Source organism: Megascapheus bottae, chromosome 28 (assembly GCF_031878675.1).
Source record: "Megascapheus bottae isolate mThoBot1 chromosome 28, mThoBot2.hap1, whole genome shotgun sequence".
NCBI lineage: Eukaryota > Metazoa > Chordata > Mammalia > Rodentia > Geomyidae > Megascapheus > Megascapheus bottae.
In genome coordinates this window covers 12,763,037-12,779,668 of record NC_143536.1, presented here as the reverse complement: position 1 = coordinate 12,779,668, position 16,632 = coordinate 12,763,037, and the positions used below count along the sequence as shown (strand labels likewise).

The following is a 16,632-nucleotide window of genomic DNA, read 5'->3' as shown; positions in this document are numbered from 1 at the left end:
CACTGTAACCATAGCAGTCAAGTTTCACTTAGCCTTGTTATTAAAAAAGTTGGGAAATATAATACAGTTCATGTTTAATGGTAAATATGGGCTGGAGGCATGGCTTCAGCAGTAAAGAGCTTACCTAGCAAGCCCAAGGCCTTGAGTTTAAACTCTAAAACCAAAATTAAAGATTAACAGTTATATAAAAGTTTCACATGTTTGCTTTTTTGTGTAGGATTGTGCCAATGTTGGGATACTTTGAACTAAGGTACCTTGCCCTTACAATCTGGGAGCTGTCCCTTAGCTTTTCTACTCAACTACTTGAGCTGCAGTTTCACTTCTGGCTTTTTGGTGTTTAATTGGAAGTAGTCTTCATCTGCCCAGGTAACGTCAAACTCTAATCCTCAAATCTCAGCTTCTGGAGCAACTAGGATTATGGATGTGAGTTACTGGCACCCAGAGTAGATTATAAAAATAAGATGGTCAGAGGGTTGAGAGTTTGACCTAGTGGTAGAGTGCTTGCTTAGCATGCATGAAGATTCCTGTTTGATTCCTGAGTACTACATACATAAGAAAAATCCAAAAGTGGTGCTGTGACTTAGTTGGTAGAGCTCTAGCCTTGAGAAAGCCCAAGGACAGTGCTCAGGCCCTGAGTTCAAGCCCCAGGACTGGTCAAAAAAAAAAAAGATGCAGAGTGCCGGGAATGTGACCTAGTGGTAGAGGGCTTGCCTAGCATACATGAGGCCTTGGTTTGATTCCTTGGTACCATATACACAGAAAAGGCTGGATGTGGTGCCTGGCAGAACACTAGGTTTGAGCAAAAGTGCTCAAGCCCCAGTCCAACCCCAGGACTGGCAAAAACAAAACAAAAAAAAAACCACTTCTGTATTGCATTTTCAGGAAAGTGTGTACTTAACCAATTCTAGATATCTCTGGGCCCTACAACCCTTGAAATAGGGCAAGATGAACTGTTCTGTCACTACAGGACAGTTCAGTTAGAAACCTCAGGGTTTCTTATCCCTGAGCTAAGTGATTAGATCAGAGCTGGGCATGTGACCCTGTGCAAGAAGTGGAGAGACCAGGGAATGTAGCCTCCTCTCCCTGGAGCACCAGCTACCAAATGACTTGTGACTATGTGAAGAAAGATGAGAGTCCCTGAACTGCTATATCATGACGGTCCCTGTATATTCCAGGATCCAGGAAGCAGGGCTCCAGGGAGCATCTTGGGGTGAGACTGAGGGTAGCACCAAATTCCTGTAGCCCTACTGAATATCATTCAGGATGTTTTGCAGCACTGCCTGAGGCCTGTTGTCCCTTGAACTGCGGTGGAGAGAGAGAGAGAGAGAGAGAGAGAGAGAGAGAGAGAGAGAGAGAGAGAGAGAGAGAGAGAGAGAGAGAGAGAGAGAGAGAGAGAGAGGGAGAGAGGGAGAGAGGGAGAGAGGGAGAGAGGGAGAGAGGGAGAGAGGGAGAGAGGGAGAGAGGGAGAGAGGGAGAGAGGGAGAGGGAGGGAGGGAGGGAGGGAGGGAGGGAGGGAGGGAGGGAGAGAGAGAGAGAGGGAGAGAGAGAGAGAGAGAGAGAGAGAGAGAGGGAGAATGGACTTTGAACTCAAGGCTTCACACTTGCTAAGATTTTTTATTAGTAGTAAAGAATTTGTTAACATTGCTTTTTATTTGCTATGATATTTTGCTCAAGGTTAACACTTCACTGCTTGAGCCACACCTCCACTTCCAGCTTTTGCTGGTTAATAGGAGATAAGTGTCTCAGATTTGTCTGCTTAGGCTGGCTTTGAACCTTGAGGATTTTTTTTTCTTCTCAATCCCAGGCTTGAACTAAGGGTCTGAGCACTGTCCTTGGGCTTTCTCAAGGCTAGAGCTCTACCTCTTGAGCCACAGCACCACTTTTGGCTTTTTCTTCGGTACGTGGTACCCAGGAATCGAACCCGGGTCTTCATGTATGCTAGGCAAGCCCTCTACTACTAGGCCAAACTCCGGATCCATGAAGGGATTTGCTTTTGTTTTCTGAAATAGGTATCTTGCTATATTGCCCTGGCTTGCCTCAAAGTTCTGGGCTCAAAGTAACTCATCCCGCCTCAGCCTTTTTCTTTTTCTTTCTTTCTTTTTTTTGTTTTGATTTGTTTTGTTTTGCCAGTCCTCGGGCTTGATGAACTCAGAGCCTAGATGCTCTCAGGGCCTGGGTGCTGTCTCTGAGCTTCTTTTGCTCAAGGCTAGCACTCTACCACTTGAGCTACAGTGCCACTTCCAGCTTTTTCTGTATACGTAGTCCTGAGGAATCAAACCCAGGGATTCATGCATGCTAGGCAAGCACTGCTACCAGTAAGCTACTGCTTCAGCCTTCTGAGTAGCATCCTTGGGGGCTCTCCTTTTTTGACCATTTATGTACATAAATGGTCACTCCTTTCCTTGCCTTCTCCATTCTAATCATCTTCTGAGCCTGTGTCTTCAAGAAGCTTTCTACACTCTGTCCTGCTTCTTGTATGCGGTCCCCAGATCCCCAAAAAGCCTGTTTTATTTCTAGCCCCCTCTGCCTCCCTCCTCTGCCTCAGCATTCTCTACACCTTAACCATTCCCGGGAAGTATTCTATGCATATTCACTTCTGCCTCCTTCACTGGACTACAAGCTCTATTGGGCCAGGATTTTTTAGTTTTATGTATTTTTTTCTTATTTTTGTGCCAATCCTAGGGTTTGAACTTGGCCTGGGCCTTGTCCCTGAACTTTTTTGTTCAAGGCTAGCACTCTACCACTTGAGCCATGATTCCACTTTTGGCTTTTCTTCTCATCCTCCCTCCCCCCTCTCTCTGTCATGATTACTTGGAGAAAAAAGACTTCTGGATTTTGCTGCCCAGGCTGGGTTTGAACAGGGATCCTTAAATCTCAGCCTCCTGAGTAGCTAACAGGCATAACTGCCCCCCCCTACCCTTTCCTTTTCCCTTCTGTCTGTTTCTTGTAATATCCCAGCCACTTTGCGGGGGGAGGGAGGACCTGAACCTCCCCAGCAATAGAGTGAACTGAGGTAGGAGTCATTTTCATAGTCATTTTAATAGCAGTGTAGGGACTGCTCTCCATCTTCAGGCTGATAGACAGCAGCCCTAAGCCTCAGTGGGGTTGAGTTTTTGAAGGCCAAACTACATGCATCTGGTCCTTACTATATGACGTCACCTTATGATGCCCAGTTGATAACCACAAGGATAAAACCACATGGAAGTAGTGGAGCAGGTTAAGTATTCTTACAAAAATAGAATCTAGCAGCTAAGCTTGACAGGTCATGACATCCCAGCTCAACCCTGCACTAGAACTTAACCCCTCTCCCCTTTTCTTTTTTATGGTCCTGGGACTTGAGAGGTGTACCCGAGCCTCTTTGTACTCAAGGCTAATGCTCTGCCATGTGAGCCATAGTACTACTTCCAGCTTTTTCTGAGTCGTGTTTTGTTTTGTTTTCTTAAGATAAGAGTCTCATGGACTTTCCTGCCTGGGCTGGCTTTAACCATGATCTTCAGATCTAAGCCTTGTAAGTAGCTAGGATCGCAGGTGTGAGCCACCAGCACTTGGCTTCCTCAGCCCTTTCTCTCTTCCCTCCACTACAGTTATGTCTAGCCCAGCAGAGATATGTTAAAGAGAATAAAGCACTTTGAAATTGAAGTTCGAAAAAGTAAAGAAACTAAGAGATTGACTTCAGGCTTCAGGCACAGGGCTTTCTGACTCACCATGTAATTATTGCTATTTCTGTTTTTTGAAGAAGGAAAACAAAATTCTTAAAAGTTAAGCAATTTTGTGCAAGAACACCCCATTTGTAGAGTATACAGAGATGTGGCAAAGTTTTTAGAGCCATGTGCCATTGAGTAAATTGGGTTAACACCCTTATAGCCACAGGCTGTAGTGGGAAACAATAGTGAATGTGCAAATCATAAATCTGTCACTCCTGGCCACTGTTTACTGAATGCCTCCATGGGCTACAGGCTTAGTACATAGTGTCACACCAAATCTCAGAAAAATCCTCCAATGGGTGTTCTTTCTTTCCTTCCTTTCCTTCTTTCTTCCTTCCTTCCTTCCTTCCTTCCCTCCCTCCCTCCCTCCCTCCCTCCCTCCCTCCCTCCCTCCCTCCTTTCTTTCTTTCTTTCTTTCTTTCTTTCTTTCTTTCTTTCTTTCTTTCTTTCTTTCTTTCTTTCTTTCTTTCTTAAGATGTCCATTTCACAGATGAGAAAATTATCTCAGAGAAACTGAACACAGCTACTCGGGAAGTTGAAGCAGGAAGATAGGATCACTTCAGCCTAGGAGCTTGAGCCAGCACAATATATGAAGACCTTATCTAAAAATAAACATAAAGGCCCCACATCCTGTAGCTCATACCTGCAATCCTATCTACTCCTGAGATTTTGAGATCTCAGGATCGTGGTTGGAAGGCAGCGGGGGCGGAAAAAGTCAGAGTGGAGCTGTGTGACTCAAGCAGTAGAGTGCTAGCTTTGAACAAAAAAGCTTAAGGGCAGCATCCAGGCCATAAGTTCAAGGCCCAGGATTGGCACAAAGCAAAAAGTCCTCAGAGCAATTTGAATCTGAAAGACCCAATGTAATACAATTAAAAGCTAGTGCATCAAGGCCTTAATTAAGTGGAGGAATGTTGCCCTGAATCAGTGGTTAGGACAGTCAGTGAGATTTTTGGGTTTTTTGCCAGTCCTGGGGCTTGAACTCAGGGCCTTGCACTGTCCTTGAGCTTTCTCAAAGCTAGCAGTCTACCACTTGAACCACAGCACCACTTCCAACTTTTTCTGTGTATGTTGTACTAAAGAATCAAACACAGGGATTCATGCATGCTAGGCAAGTACTCTACAGCTAGGTCACACTTCTGCCTCTCAGGCCCTGAGGTCAAACCCCATTACTGGCACACAAAGAAATGGAATACTATCTATCTAGTTTTCCAAAGATGGACACCTACAGGTCTCTTTGGTGTGCCTCTAGCCCACTTCAAACACTCCTGGGGTACTGTGTGTCCAGCGCCTTCTGAGAGCTTGCATCGAAAAACCCACCACTCCCTTGAGCCACAGCAGATTCTGATCATCCTCCCAGACTAAGGATTTAAGTTCAAAATAGCTTGTGCCCTACTCCCATCTGCCATTGCTGTTTGTGGCAAGCCAGAAGCCTATGGAATGTGAAGACTACAGTGAAATCTGCAAGAATTTCTGAGCCACGTGGCATCAAGGAAACAGCTGGTGAATCACTCAAGGTTTAAGCTCCCTCTTCGAGCTTGGATTGGATTCTTTCATGTCTGTCTCAGTCTCTGCAGCTGTGACCTGTCTCTTCCAGGCTCCTCTTTTTGCGGGGGAAGAATAAGCCAGGCACTGGTGGCTCATGCCTGTAATTCTAGGTACTCAAGTGGCTGAGATCTGAGGATCATGGTTCGAAGTCAGCCTGGTCAGGAAAGTTGGTGAAACTCTTATGTCCAATTAACCACTCAAAAACTGGAAAATGGCACTGAAGCTGAAATGATAGAGCACTAGCCTTGAGCAAAAGAACTCAGAGACAGCATCCAGGCCCCAAGTTCAAGCCCCACCTCTGACAAGGTGGGGGCTAGATACAAAAGCCACATATTATATCACTCCATTTATATGAAAGTCCAGAAAAGACAATATACAGATAGAAAGTAGATTACCAGTTACCAAGGATAGAGGTAGGGAAGTGGCGATGGTGTGGAGTTCCAAAATCAGATTGTGGTAAAAACAAACCTGAAATTATGCTAAGACCAATTACTTACATGCTTTGCTTATTATGAAAGGATCTATGTAGCACACGTTAGCACTGACATTGCAATCTTCCTAGCTCAGCCTCCTGAGTGTTGAGATTTCAGGTATATGCCATCATGCTGGCTTTTTCTTCTTATTATTTAGTTCTTGCTCATGGCTGGTGCTCTACTAATTGAGCCACAGTGCTACTTCTAGCTTTTTCTGTATATGTGGTACTGAGGAATCAAACCCAGGGCTTCATGCATGATAGGCAAGGCCACGCTCTTGGTCATTATTATTATTGTAATAATTACTGCTACTACTACTATTATTATTTGGTTGTGGGACTTGAACTCTTGGACTGGGAGCTATCCCTGAGCTCTTCAGCTCAAGGCTACTGCCCTACCCCTTGAGCCACAATGCCACTTCTGGTTTCCTGGTGGTTAATTGGAGTTTCACGTACTTTAGCGCCAGAGCTGGCTTTGAACTGTGATCCTCAGATCTCAGCCTCCTCCTGAGTAGCTAGGATTACAGGCGTGAGCCACTGCACCCAGCGCTGTCATTATTCCTAATAAACATAGAGCCTGTAATCCCAGCATTGTGGAGGCTAAAGGAAGAGGGTGGGTAGTGTGAGGTCAGCTTGACTGCCTTACCAAAAAAAACCCTTCCAGTGGAGGTGGTTTACACTTGTAATTCTAGCTCCTCTGGAAGCAGAGATCCTGCGGATCATGGCTACAGAAAAGTCCACCAGCCCAAAAGCTGTGCTACAGGCATGGATCAAGTGATAGCACCAGTCTATGAGTTCACCCTTCCCCTCAGAAAAAGTCCCCCACAAGTTCAAGTTCCAAAGTTGAGAGGAGAGGGGGGGACAAGAGGAGGAGGGGCTGCCAGACATCTAGCTCAGGCCCCGTCTAGATGATGTTGAGTGTCCCGGGGAGAATTCCTGAACTCATGTGTCTCAGAATTCTCCGAAAGAACGGAAGGACAACCCCCACCCACGCCCTGGGGTCCAGCGGCGACTCCCCTGCGGCTGAGTCCCCGGGGAAAGCCCTAGGCCTTTACCTGAAACCCACTAGGGTGACAGACAGGGCCCTGGCCAATCCGGAAAGACCAGAAGAGCTAGTTCAGGTGAATTCTCAGGTGATTGGCAGCCCGGGGTGGGGCGGATGCCCCACCCCCTCACGTCGGGCGGGTTGGAGCCAGCTTAGTTGAAGTGGGCGGGGCATGAAGTCCGCGGCGCCCACTGAGCGTTAAAGGAGGGCGCTCCCTGTTGGGCCTGGAGCCCCGCCCCTCGTCTTGGCGGTAGCCAATGGGAGCGGCGCGTGGGCGGGGCGTCGGCGTCGGCGTCGGCGGAGGCCGGAGAGCTGGAGCGGCTGAGGTGGCTGAGGTGGCCGCTGGGGCTGAGGCGCCGGGCGCGGCCAGGATGGCAAAGAGCAGCGGAGAGAATGGGCCGCGCGCGCCCGCGGCCGGGGGAAGCCTGTCGGGGACCCGGGAAAGCCTGGCCCAGGGCCCCGACGCCACAACCACTGACGAGCTCAGCTCTCTCGGTTCCGACTCAGAGGCCAACGGCTTCGCCGAGCGCCGCATCGACAAGTTCGGCTTCATCGTGGGCTCGCAGGGCGCCGAGGGCGCGTGAGTAGCGCCCGGGGGTCTAGGCCTGGGTCTTAGGCCGGGGCGCGGGACCTGAGCGCGGGGTGTGGGCCTGGGACGCAGACCGAGCAGACGTCAGGACCTCAGGACCGACCGACTCGTCCCCGTCACCCCTCACTGCCCCCCCACCCGCCCCGCGCCGCACCAGCCCAGGGCCGTCAACCCCTTCCCGCGGTCCCCTTAGATCCGCCTTGGTCTGTCCATCTGGGGACCCACAGGCCAACCCACGCCTCCTCCCTTCCCCATCCCCGTCCTCCCCCTCCCCCTCCCCCAGACTGTCCCGAAAAGGACGGACAGTGCCCTCCTCCGACGGCGGGACAGCCCCAAACTCGGGCGCCGCCACTCTGGCCTCAGGGATCACAGATGGCTGTGCCCTCCCCAGCTCGCCTAGATAATTCAACATCGGTCTCCTCCCCCACGGACCCACTGCCTCCCTGTATCCTCTCCCATCCCGGGAACCCCTAGCAGACTTAAAAAGGATCCACTGACGGGCCAGGTCAGACCCACCCTCACCAGACCTCTCCTTGGACTGTCACTGATCAGCTCCCCAGCGGTCTGTCCCCCTCCCGCCCCTTCCCCTCCCCCTTCAAAGGCAGCTCCCTCCACTCTCATAGGCAACAGGTAGGCAGACACTCCCCCTCTCCAGTCAGTAGCCTACTCCAGGACACACTTTCAGCCTTTTCACCCACTGTCCCAAGCCAGGGCTGCTATGGGGGACATATACTTCCTCCTCAAAACACAAGATTTGGGGGTAGGGGTGAGTAGGAGGGAGAAATTGTTTTCTCCCTAATTCGTGTAGCACTTTCAGATCCTCCACCCTTGGGCACCCAAGCACTCAGCTGGCACTCAGCTGGCTCTCAGCTGGCGGGTGGAGAATGGTGAAGCACCTTGTCTCTAGCTGGGCAGGATGGAATCCAGTCCTGAGCCCTGTCCTCCCAGAGATATAGGTGCGAACTGGTGGTCCCCTTAGGGAGGATAGAGCCCAGACCCCATGCTCATCTCAACTGTCTTGTCATTGTCAAGCACAGAACTGACACTGACATCCATTCAGCAGACACCGCCCCCACAGTTAACAGTAGGAATCCTATTCCAGCCACGTCCCTACCCAAAGATCCCCTTCTTCCCCTTCTCAGACTGACAATGACTACTCAAGATTCCCCCAGGCGTTGTCATGATTTATGGAAATGCCTTGACTAAGAATCCAGTTCCACACAAGCCACCCCAAACACTCCTTCACCAGACCTCCTCCCTATGAGAAATCTAAGTCCCTCCCCTCAGGGGAGTGGTCTCTGGTCTCCTGGATCTATCTCCCCTAGCACTTCCTACTCATTTGTTCCCAGCAGGCTAAGCCCATCTAAGTCCAATCCAGGCTTAAGAGAACACCCCATGTTCTTATCCTTCCCCCTGGTTTGATATTTTGTCTTGGTTTCTTGGAATAACTTGTGAGAACTAATAGGGAATGGGATGTGTTTGAATTGGTACCACTTAATCAGGAACCAAGGACTAGGGAGGGGGTAGAATGAAAAGAATACCCTGTTTCTTTTGTGGAGGTCTTGGAAGTAGGCTCAGATTTATTGAAGTGTAAGGTATGAGATTTCCTCCTGCATACTTCAAGTAGTTGAACAGACCAGACCTCAGGGTACAGAGCATGGTGATATAGTTGGGAACGTGCCAGCTTAGGAATCAGCTGTGCCACGTAGAGCAAGATCCTGGGCCTGTTTACTCACGGGGAAGGGCAACAGTTATACCTACATCCACCAGTAGTAAAGGGCTTAAATGAGAATCAGGACTGTGAAGGCACCTAGCAGAGTGACTGGTACAAGTGGCCCAGAAAATGTCCTTTTTTTCTTCTTCTTCTTTTCCTTCTAAGGGTCTGAGGAGTGAGAAGAAAAATGAGGGCGTACCTCTGGTATCTGGTATTTGTGAGCAGAGAGGCCCAATGGGAGCACCTCCCTTTGGCTGTAGTCCTCTCCAACCAGTCAGCCAGACATCTGTGTCTCCCCATCCCCCATACCATAAACTCAGGATGTGGCTCTGCAGCTACCCTTTACATTTCTGGTGTCTGTAGTGCTGGGGCTTAAGTGGAGTTTCAGGCCTACAACTCTCCCTGCCTTACTTAAACCTGTTAGTCAGCAAAATCTCTGCTACTACAGTTTGGGTCTCTCTTGTTTAGTTTAAATTGTGGTTCTGAAGAAGCCAAGAGTAAGTCCCTGCCCAAGGCTATAAGAGGGGAAGTTGTGGGAAGTTTCAGGGTGACCGCCCTGAACCCAGTCTCGTGGATGAGGGCTAGGAGTCCATGTGCTGGTCCACAGAAGTGAAACATTAGCACTGATGGTTGCAGTAGACATGGTAGAAACTCTGGGTCCAGATTAAAAGGTCTACTTTAGCCATCCTGGGCCACAGGTTGTCTCAAGACAAAACAGTTTTGATAGTTGCAAGGGGTGAAAATAGGGAAGAAAAACAAGGCTGTTTTGCTTACATGTCTTGTTAGTTACCTAGCAGGAGTAGATGATAAAATCATAGACTGGAAGAGCTGGAAGAGATCATAAAGAGATTGACCAGTTTCGACCTCCCTTGTTAGAGGAAACTGAGGCCCAGAGAAGAGGAACAGAGCCTTTTAATGACAGAACCAGGATTTGGACCTGGGTTCTCAGACTCCCAGGTAGGACCCAGTGCCTTCATCATCCAGAAATGTGGCAAATGGGTATCAGACAGGTAAAACTGAAGTTACCTCACAGAACCCTGCCTGCCCTCACTTTCCTTGGCTTAGTTTAGCACTTTTTCCCCCCTCCTTCAGCAGTGTAGGAGGTTGACTGGGTGGCTGGCTGGTAGAGTAAGAATGAGTTGTTCATGATCAGTTCATTAGCCTGATTGGCTCAGGGTGAGGGCCAGGCTTATTCACCTTGCTGTTGTCATTTACTCCTGCCTGGGAATAAAACTCAGTGTTTATTTACTGCATCCCAAATTAGAAAGCCGAAAGGGACCTTAGACATAGCTCTCATCCTATAGGTAGGCATGAGAGAAGTGATAAAGCCTCTTTAGCCAAGAGCAAAGCAAAGTTTTGGAGTTAACCCCCCCAATTTCTGGTGCCAGGCTGATGCCTTTCTACTTAACTTTGTCTAGATACCTTATTCTGCTCTGCTGGAAACCTCTGATGGGACTGAAATGTTCCCTGCCTGTTTTTTTGAACAGTAGCCAGAGGCCAGGAAACAGAAAGAGGAGCTGGCCACAATAAGTTCTCTTGGCTTGGCTGGAGAAAGTCCTAAGAAGACCAGGTGTTCTCAGCTGAAAAGGTTGGGAGGATCAGTGTTCTCTTTCCTATCATGTAGGGAATAGAAAGAACTAACCTGTGTCAAGAGGTGATAATGAGGAAGGGCAAAAGAGATATACAGTGGATACCAGGTCTTCTGGAATCCTGATGATGGAAGAGGTGAGATCCTCACTCTCTTCTGCTCCTCTGCTTTTTCCTGGTTGATTACTAAGACTGGCTGGCTGCCTGAGGCTTCAGCCTCCCTCTGCTCAGCCTGTAGGCCAGATGAGGTGAGAAGCTAAGCTCTCTGGGATCCTGTGGGCGTTGGCTTCCTGTTAGGGGAGTTAGGGATCTGAGTTGGGCTGAGGGAGAAACATCTGGAACAGCAATGCTGGCTTCGTCCAGTCTCCCTGTTCTGTGGGCATTCTATTTTCTAGCTGATTAAGGCGGCCCTACAACTTTGGAAATCATAAAACAGGCTTAATTGGCACCTCTGTAAATTGGTCTGTGCCAGTTTTTGTTGACGTGGGGCCAGCCCTTCTGGCAAGTCAGAGCCTGCCTCCTTTGCTTTCCTGCCACTTTTCTAGTTTGTAAGCTTAGAACATTCACTTTCCTTGGGTGCTTACAGATTCCCAAGACAGCCTGGAGCTGGCAGGGAGTGGTCCTTGGGTGGCCCATCTGGAAAGAGGCAACTGTACATGGCAGCAGGGGGGCCTAGTCTGTGATTCTAGGCCCTCCCATTTTCTCTCCTCCTTCCTTTCTTCCAGCTTCAAAGACAAGCTGGTTTGGTAGCCCTGTGGGTGTTCTGGGCCTCAGACAAGACCTGACTTGGTGTAGGAGGGGGGCCAGTACACCAGCTGCTGCCCTGGGAAGGTGCCTGTGTGTCCGTGTGCTAGGAAACCCTAAGCTGTGGGAAAGAGATAAGGTAGTGGAGACTGCTTGATGTTTTGTCCTCTCAGCATCTGGTCTGAAACAGGACCTCTGGGGGGGGGCAGTGAGGCCTGGTGTAGGTCCAGTCACTGAATCTCTTTCCAGTGGGGTGCGGGAAAGAAGATGCTATGTGCTCCCTCCTTATGAGCTCTGTGTCTGGCTGTCTGTGTGATCTTGGATGTGTTACTTCACTCATGGCCACAATTTCTCATCTTTGAAATAGTTATAGAAGTGTTCGCTTTGCCAGTGTAGTTGTGAGGGTAAATTAAATGATGTGTGAAAAGAGCCTGCATTCAGGATCATTTCCTCTGTGAATATCCTTGTTGCCTCCTAGAGAATGACTAGGGGTCTTGGTTTTTTCTTTTTCCCAGTCCTGGGGCTTGAACTCAGGGCCTGAGTACTGTCATTAGGCTTTCTCAATGCTGGTGGTCTGCCACTTGAGGCACAGCACCACTTTCGGCTTTTTCTATGAATGTGGTACCGAGGAATCAAACCCAGGTCTTTGTGTATGGTAGGCAAGCACTCTACCACTAGGCTACATTCCTGGCCCGGGTCTTGGCTTTTTATTTTCTTTCCATCTCTGGCTGTATAGGCAGCATTGAGCCCTAATCCAGGTGACCTCACACTTTCCTTGAGAAAGGGTTGTCTTTTTTCTGTACATGCACATACTATAGACCGCAGAGTGCCTCATATTTTCCCACTGATAAATGGCAGAACTGAGAATAGAACCTGTTTCTCCACTCTTGAATTCAGTGACTAAGTGTAGCAGGCTGGCTCTTCATTATCCCCAAAGCTACATTGCATTGATCTTGACTCTCAGATACTGCAAAGTGGTCATCTAACTTGGATATCCAGTGTGTGGTATTTGGAAGAAGTCTTTACATAGACAAGGGACTGTAATAACTCAAGAAAAGCAAATGCTTTTCCAAACTAGACAAGGGTCAGGAAGAGGGGAGCCAGGACTTGTACCAGTGAGGTGTCTGTAGTTTGGAGAACCATTATGTTTAAATGTGGCACCAAATCAGAGTGGGATTCTAGTGCTCTGCCAGCTCCCTGGCACTGCCCACATGAGCCCCCAAGCCCAGAAGTGGCATTTCCCACTAGAGTGGGACAGTCCCATCATTTACCTGATTGGCAGTGTCCTAGCCAGTCACTTCCTTTTCTTGCAGACAGCACACCTGAGGGCTAGGAGGCTTCCTTTAGTAGATTAGTTTGCAAATCTGCTACTATTTTGGGCCCAGGGATCTTCCCTGGACCTGAAGAAAACTGCGACACCAACACTCCTGTTACTTTACCTGCTTAGAAGCCCTCTGTGCTGGGCTGGGAGTTTGGCCTAGTGGTAGAGTGCTTTGCCTAGCATGCACGAAGACCCAGGTTCAATTCTTCAGCCCCACATACATAGAAAAGCCGGAAGTGGTACTGTGGCTCAAGTGGCAGACCCTTAGCATTGAGAAAGCTTAATGACAATGTTCAGGCCCTGAGTTCAAGCCTCAGGACTGGCAAAAAGAAAAAGCCAAGACACCTAGTCAGTCTCTAGGAGGCGACAAGGATATTCATAGAGGAAAAAGCCCAAGGACAGTGCTCAGTCCCTGAGTTCAAGCCCCAGGACTGGCCAAAAAAAAGTCTCATATGCAGGATTTGGGGGTCACCACCAAGTTGACTTTGTCTTATCATCCTCTTTTTCCATCTGTTCTACCCCATCCTATTCCACTGTGTCCTGTTCCTCAAAGATGATCACAGCTTAACTTCTCACTACTGCTCAAGTAGGTTAAGCAGCCTGGGAGAGCAAGGCAAGGCTTTATACCTTTCCTCACTTAACTACTGTAACAGTGAGCATAATTCCTAGACAGTCCGTGTGCCCTTTCTCTGCCAGATCCTCTGATTGAAACAAGGAACTCAGAACTGTAACAAGCCTTCTCTGTCTTGTTATCCTCAAGAAGTTCCCAGATGTCTTAGAAAATAGAACCACAAACAAATCTTTACAGTGTGGAACAATGCAGACTGTAATTGAAGTGTGTGGTTGCTTTACATAGGAGGAAGCTGCCTGTGCTTCCTACAGGAGCCTAGAAAGACGTGGCCTTTTATCAAGGACTCACAAGGAGCAAGCAAGCACATTTCATGAGATAGGAGACCCACAGCAGCATTCCACCCAAAAGCTATTCAAACCTGGAGGGTAGGGAGAGCAGAGGTGATGAGAATAGTGGTGGACAGGAGGAATGCCAAGCTGAGACTTTTGATTTTCAGAAAGACTAGTCATGAAACAGCAGAAAGAAAAGCTAGATCACAAGTGGTGAGACGACTGGAAGAAACTAGGATAGGTCAGAAGAGCTTTGGTAATATCCAGAAATGATTAAGAATTATGAGCAGAAAGTGGGCCTGGCGTGTGACTAGCGGTGGCCTCTTGTGTAATGGACAGGTTTTTCACAGAGCCCCATCCTGAACCTCTGGTTACAGGAAGGCAAGGTCAACTGTGCCTTCCTCTGCAGAGGACAGTGGGCTGCTGTTAAATCGGCTTTGTCGTGGCATTGGGCTCCTTGAGGTGCCTGGCCTGGTCAACACATACAGGGCATGTCAAGGGGCTCATTGTCTCCTTCCAGCAGACCAGCGGGTTGGCTGACCCAGTTAGGGAGGGAATAGGGAGAGTAATACTGAGCTTTGTGGGCTCTGCCTGGTAAACATATTGGATGGCAAAGAAGGCTCAAGGAGAGCCAGGCTCCTTTCCAAGGATGGAAGGGAGGCCTGGGAACTGGGATCTGGGCATGGCAAAGAAGAGGCTGGTGACAGCTGAGGGCCAACTTGACCTTACTTGGTATGTCTTTTCTGGTCTAGTGCAGTGGCTGAACAGAAGGCGGTGAGGCAGACTCCTCAGTACTTAAGAGTATGACCAGGGTCTCTTGGAGAGGAGAGATTCTGCCTAGAGGTATGGATTTAGGCTGGTGTGTGAGCACAGGAGTAAGGGTGTTGGAGGCAGCACCACTCCCTTTCTCTTACCCATGTGGTTTGTGACTTAGGCTTGACCCTTAGGCTCTGTTTCTCATCTAGAGTTTAATATGTGTTCAACCCTGTGCAAGCTTGAGAATAGAGACTGGTCCTACCTGCACAAAACTTCCCACCTAGCAGGGAAGTTGGACATTAAACAAGTAGTTAGTTATGGGTGTGACTGTGTAAAAAGGATTGTTCAGATCGAACAAGATAACTGGATTAGGAGCAGAGAGTAAGCAAGGATCTCGGATCAGGGATCAGGAGACCCAAGTCCTGGGCCTCACTGAGCTACTCATTGGCTGTGTGACCCTGAGAAGGTTACTTAGTGTGTATGTTTGTACTAGGGCTTAAACTAGTGTTTTTTGCTCAAGGCTAGTGTTCTACCACTTGAGCCACACCTCTACGTCTGGCTTTTTGGGGTGGCTAATTGGACTTTCCTGCCCAGGCTGGTTTCTAACCATGATCCTCAGATCTCAGCCTCCTGAGTATCTAGTATTACAGGTGTGAGCTACTGCACCTGGCCTACGAGGTTCTTTATGTGAGGATCTTCCAGGTAAGGGGTCACCATAGCACATCTCCCAGAAACCAGTGCGTCCACCATGTACTGGCCTTGTGTGAGGGTCCCTCTGAGTGCAGGACAAGCCTCTCTCAAATCTATTCCAGTGTGATCCAGTTGAAGGATATTTTTGTTTAGCTCTTTAGTCTGCAGAAACTCTTTAGCAATGGAAAATTGATAGAGTTAGGATTATTCTACTTTGTCTATGGATGTGGAAACAGGCTGAGCAAGTAATTGAAGTAGACCTAGACCCTGAAATTTCTTTTCTTTTTTTTTTTTTTTTGCCAGTCCTGGGCTTGAGCTCAGGGCTTGAGCACTGTCCTTGGACTTTCTCAAGGCTAGAGCTCTACCACTTGAGCCTCAGCACCACTTCTGGCTTTTTTCTATGTATGTGGTACCAAGGAATTGAAGCTGGGTCTTTGTGTATGCTAGGCAAGCACTCTACCACTAGGCCAAACTCCCAGCCCAACCCTGAAATTTCTTTCCCAGGTTTCCATCTCATAGAAGCAGGTAGCCACTATATGTCCTATCCAAGTGTTACCATCACCCACCTCCAGCTTCTCCTAATCGGCTTCTTGAATTGTTTTTGTAGCTAAGGTGATTTTTTGTTTTTGTTTTTAGTTCTTTCCTCTAGTCCTGGGGCTTGGGCTTAGGGCCTAGATTCTGTTCCTGAGCTTTTTTGCTCAAGGCTAGCACTTGAGCACCTGAGCCACAGCTCTACTTCCTATTTCCTTTTTTTTTTTTTTTTTAAATCAGGGTTGGTATAACTTCTATCTTGACACAGCCCCTTACGTGAACCCCCCCAACATGGCTAGAGCATCTGGGTTGGGGAGAAACCCAGAGAGGGTGCAGAACTTGTATTCCTAAGAGTGCTGTAAGCTCTAGATACTGTGTGTGGAGAGTGACCCTTCCCAGACCTCCTTTGCTTCTTTCTTTCCTTTTTCACTGACTTTTTTTAATATATATATTGATACTGGGACTTGAACTCAGGGCCTACAACTTGGCTTGAGCCACAGTACTTCCATTTTCTTTTGGTGGTTAGAGATAAAAGTCTCATGGAATTTTCTGGGCTGCAATCCTCAGATCTCAGCTTCCTGAGCAGTGAGGATTACAGGCATGAGTCACTGGCACCTGGCTCCTTTCTGCCTTGACCTTGTCTTGGGCTCAGAAGAGCACAGCTTCAAGATACCAGTAGACCCAGCTTTGAGTCCAGCTTCGGACACTTCCCGGGCATGTGGCTATTCTGAGTTTGAAGCTAGGTCAGTGGGAGGATTGGGATAGGAAGATATGAAAATTAAAGGTGACAGAGGTGGTGCTGGAAAGGCGCCCAGCACAGTGTAAGGGCTCTGTGTCTGTGTCTGGGGTGCTTTCACTTGTGCATTACCCACAGGTCTTCAGGGTAATTGTGAGGAAGCAAGGCAGCGTGAATGTGACGATCTGGCTTCTCTTATGTGCTCTGCTGACCCACTCTAGGGTCCTGGGGGAGTGGTTAGGCACAAGCCAGTCCCCATTCAACTTGAGGTCAGAAGCTTCCTGGCCTTGTAGAGCAG

General features: G+C 48.6%; 1 protein-coding gene across 1 annotated transcript in view; it reads left to right on the top strand.

Moving 5' to 3' along the window:
• The first annotated feature begins 7,048 nt into the window (after positions 1-7,048).
• Tbc1d10a (TBC1 domain family member 10A) overlaps positions 7,049-16,632 on the top strand; it is a 34,889-nt gene continuing 25,305 nt past the window's right edge. The window contains exon 1 of the mRNA XM_090320453.1: positions 7,049-7,346. Coding sequence (XP_090176579.1) covers positions 7,138-7,346 — 209 coding nt within the window. The 5' untranslated portion in view covers positions 7,049-7,137. The remainder of the gene's footprint in view (positions 7,347-16,632) is intronic.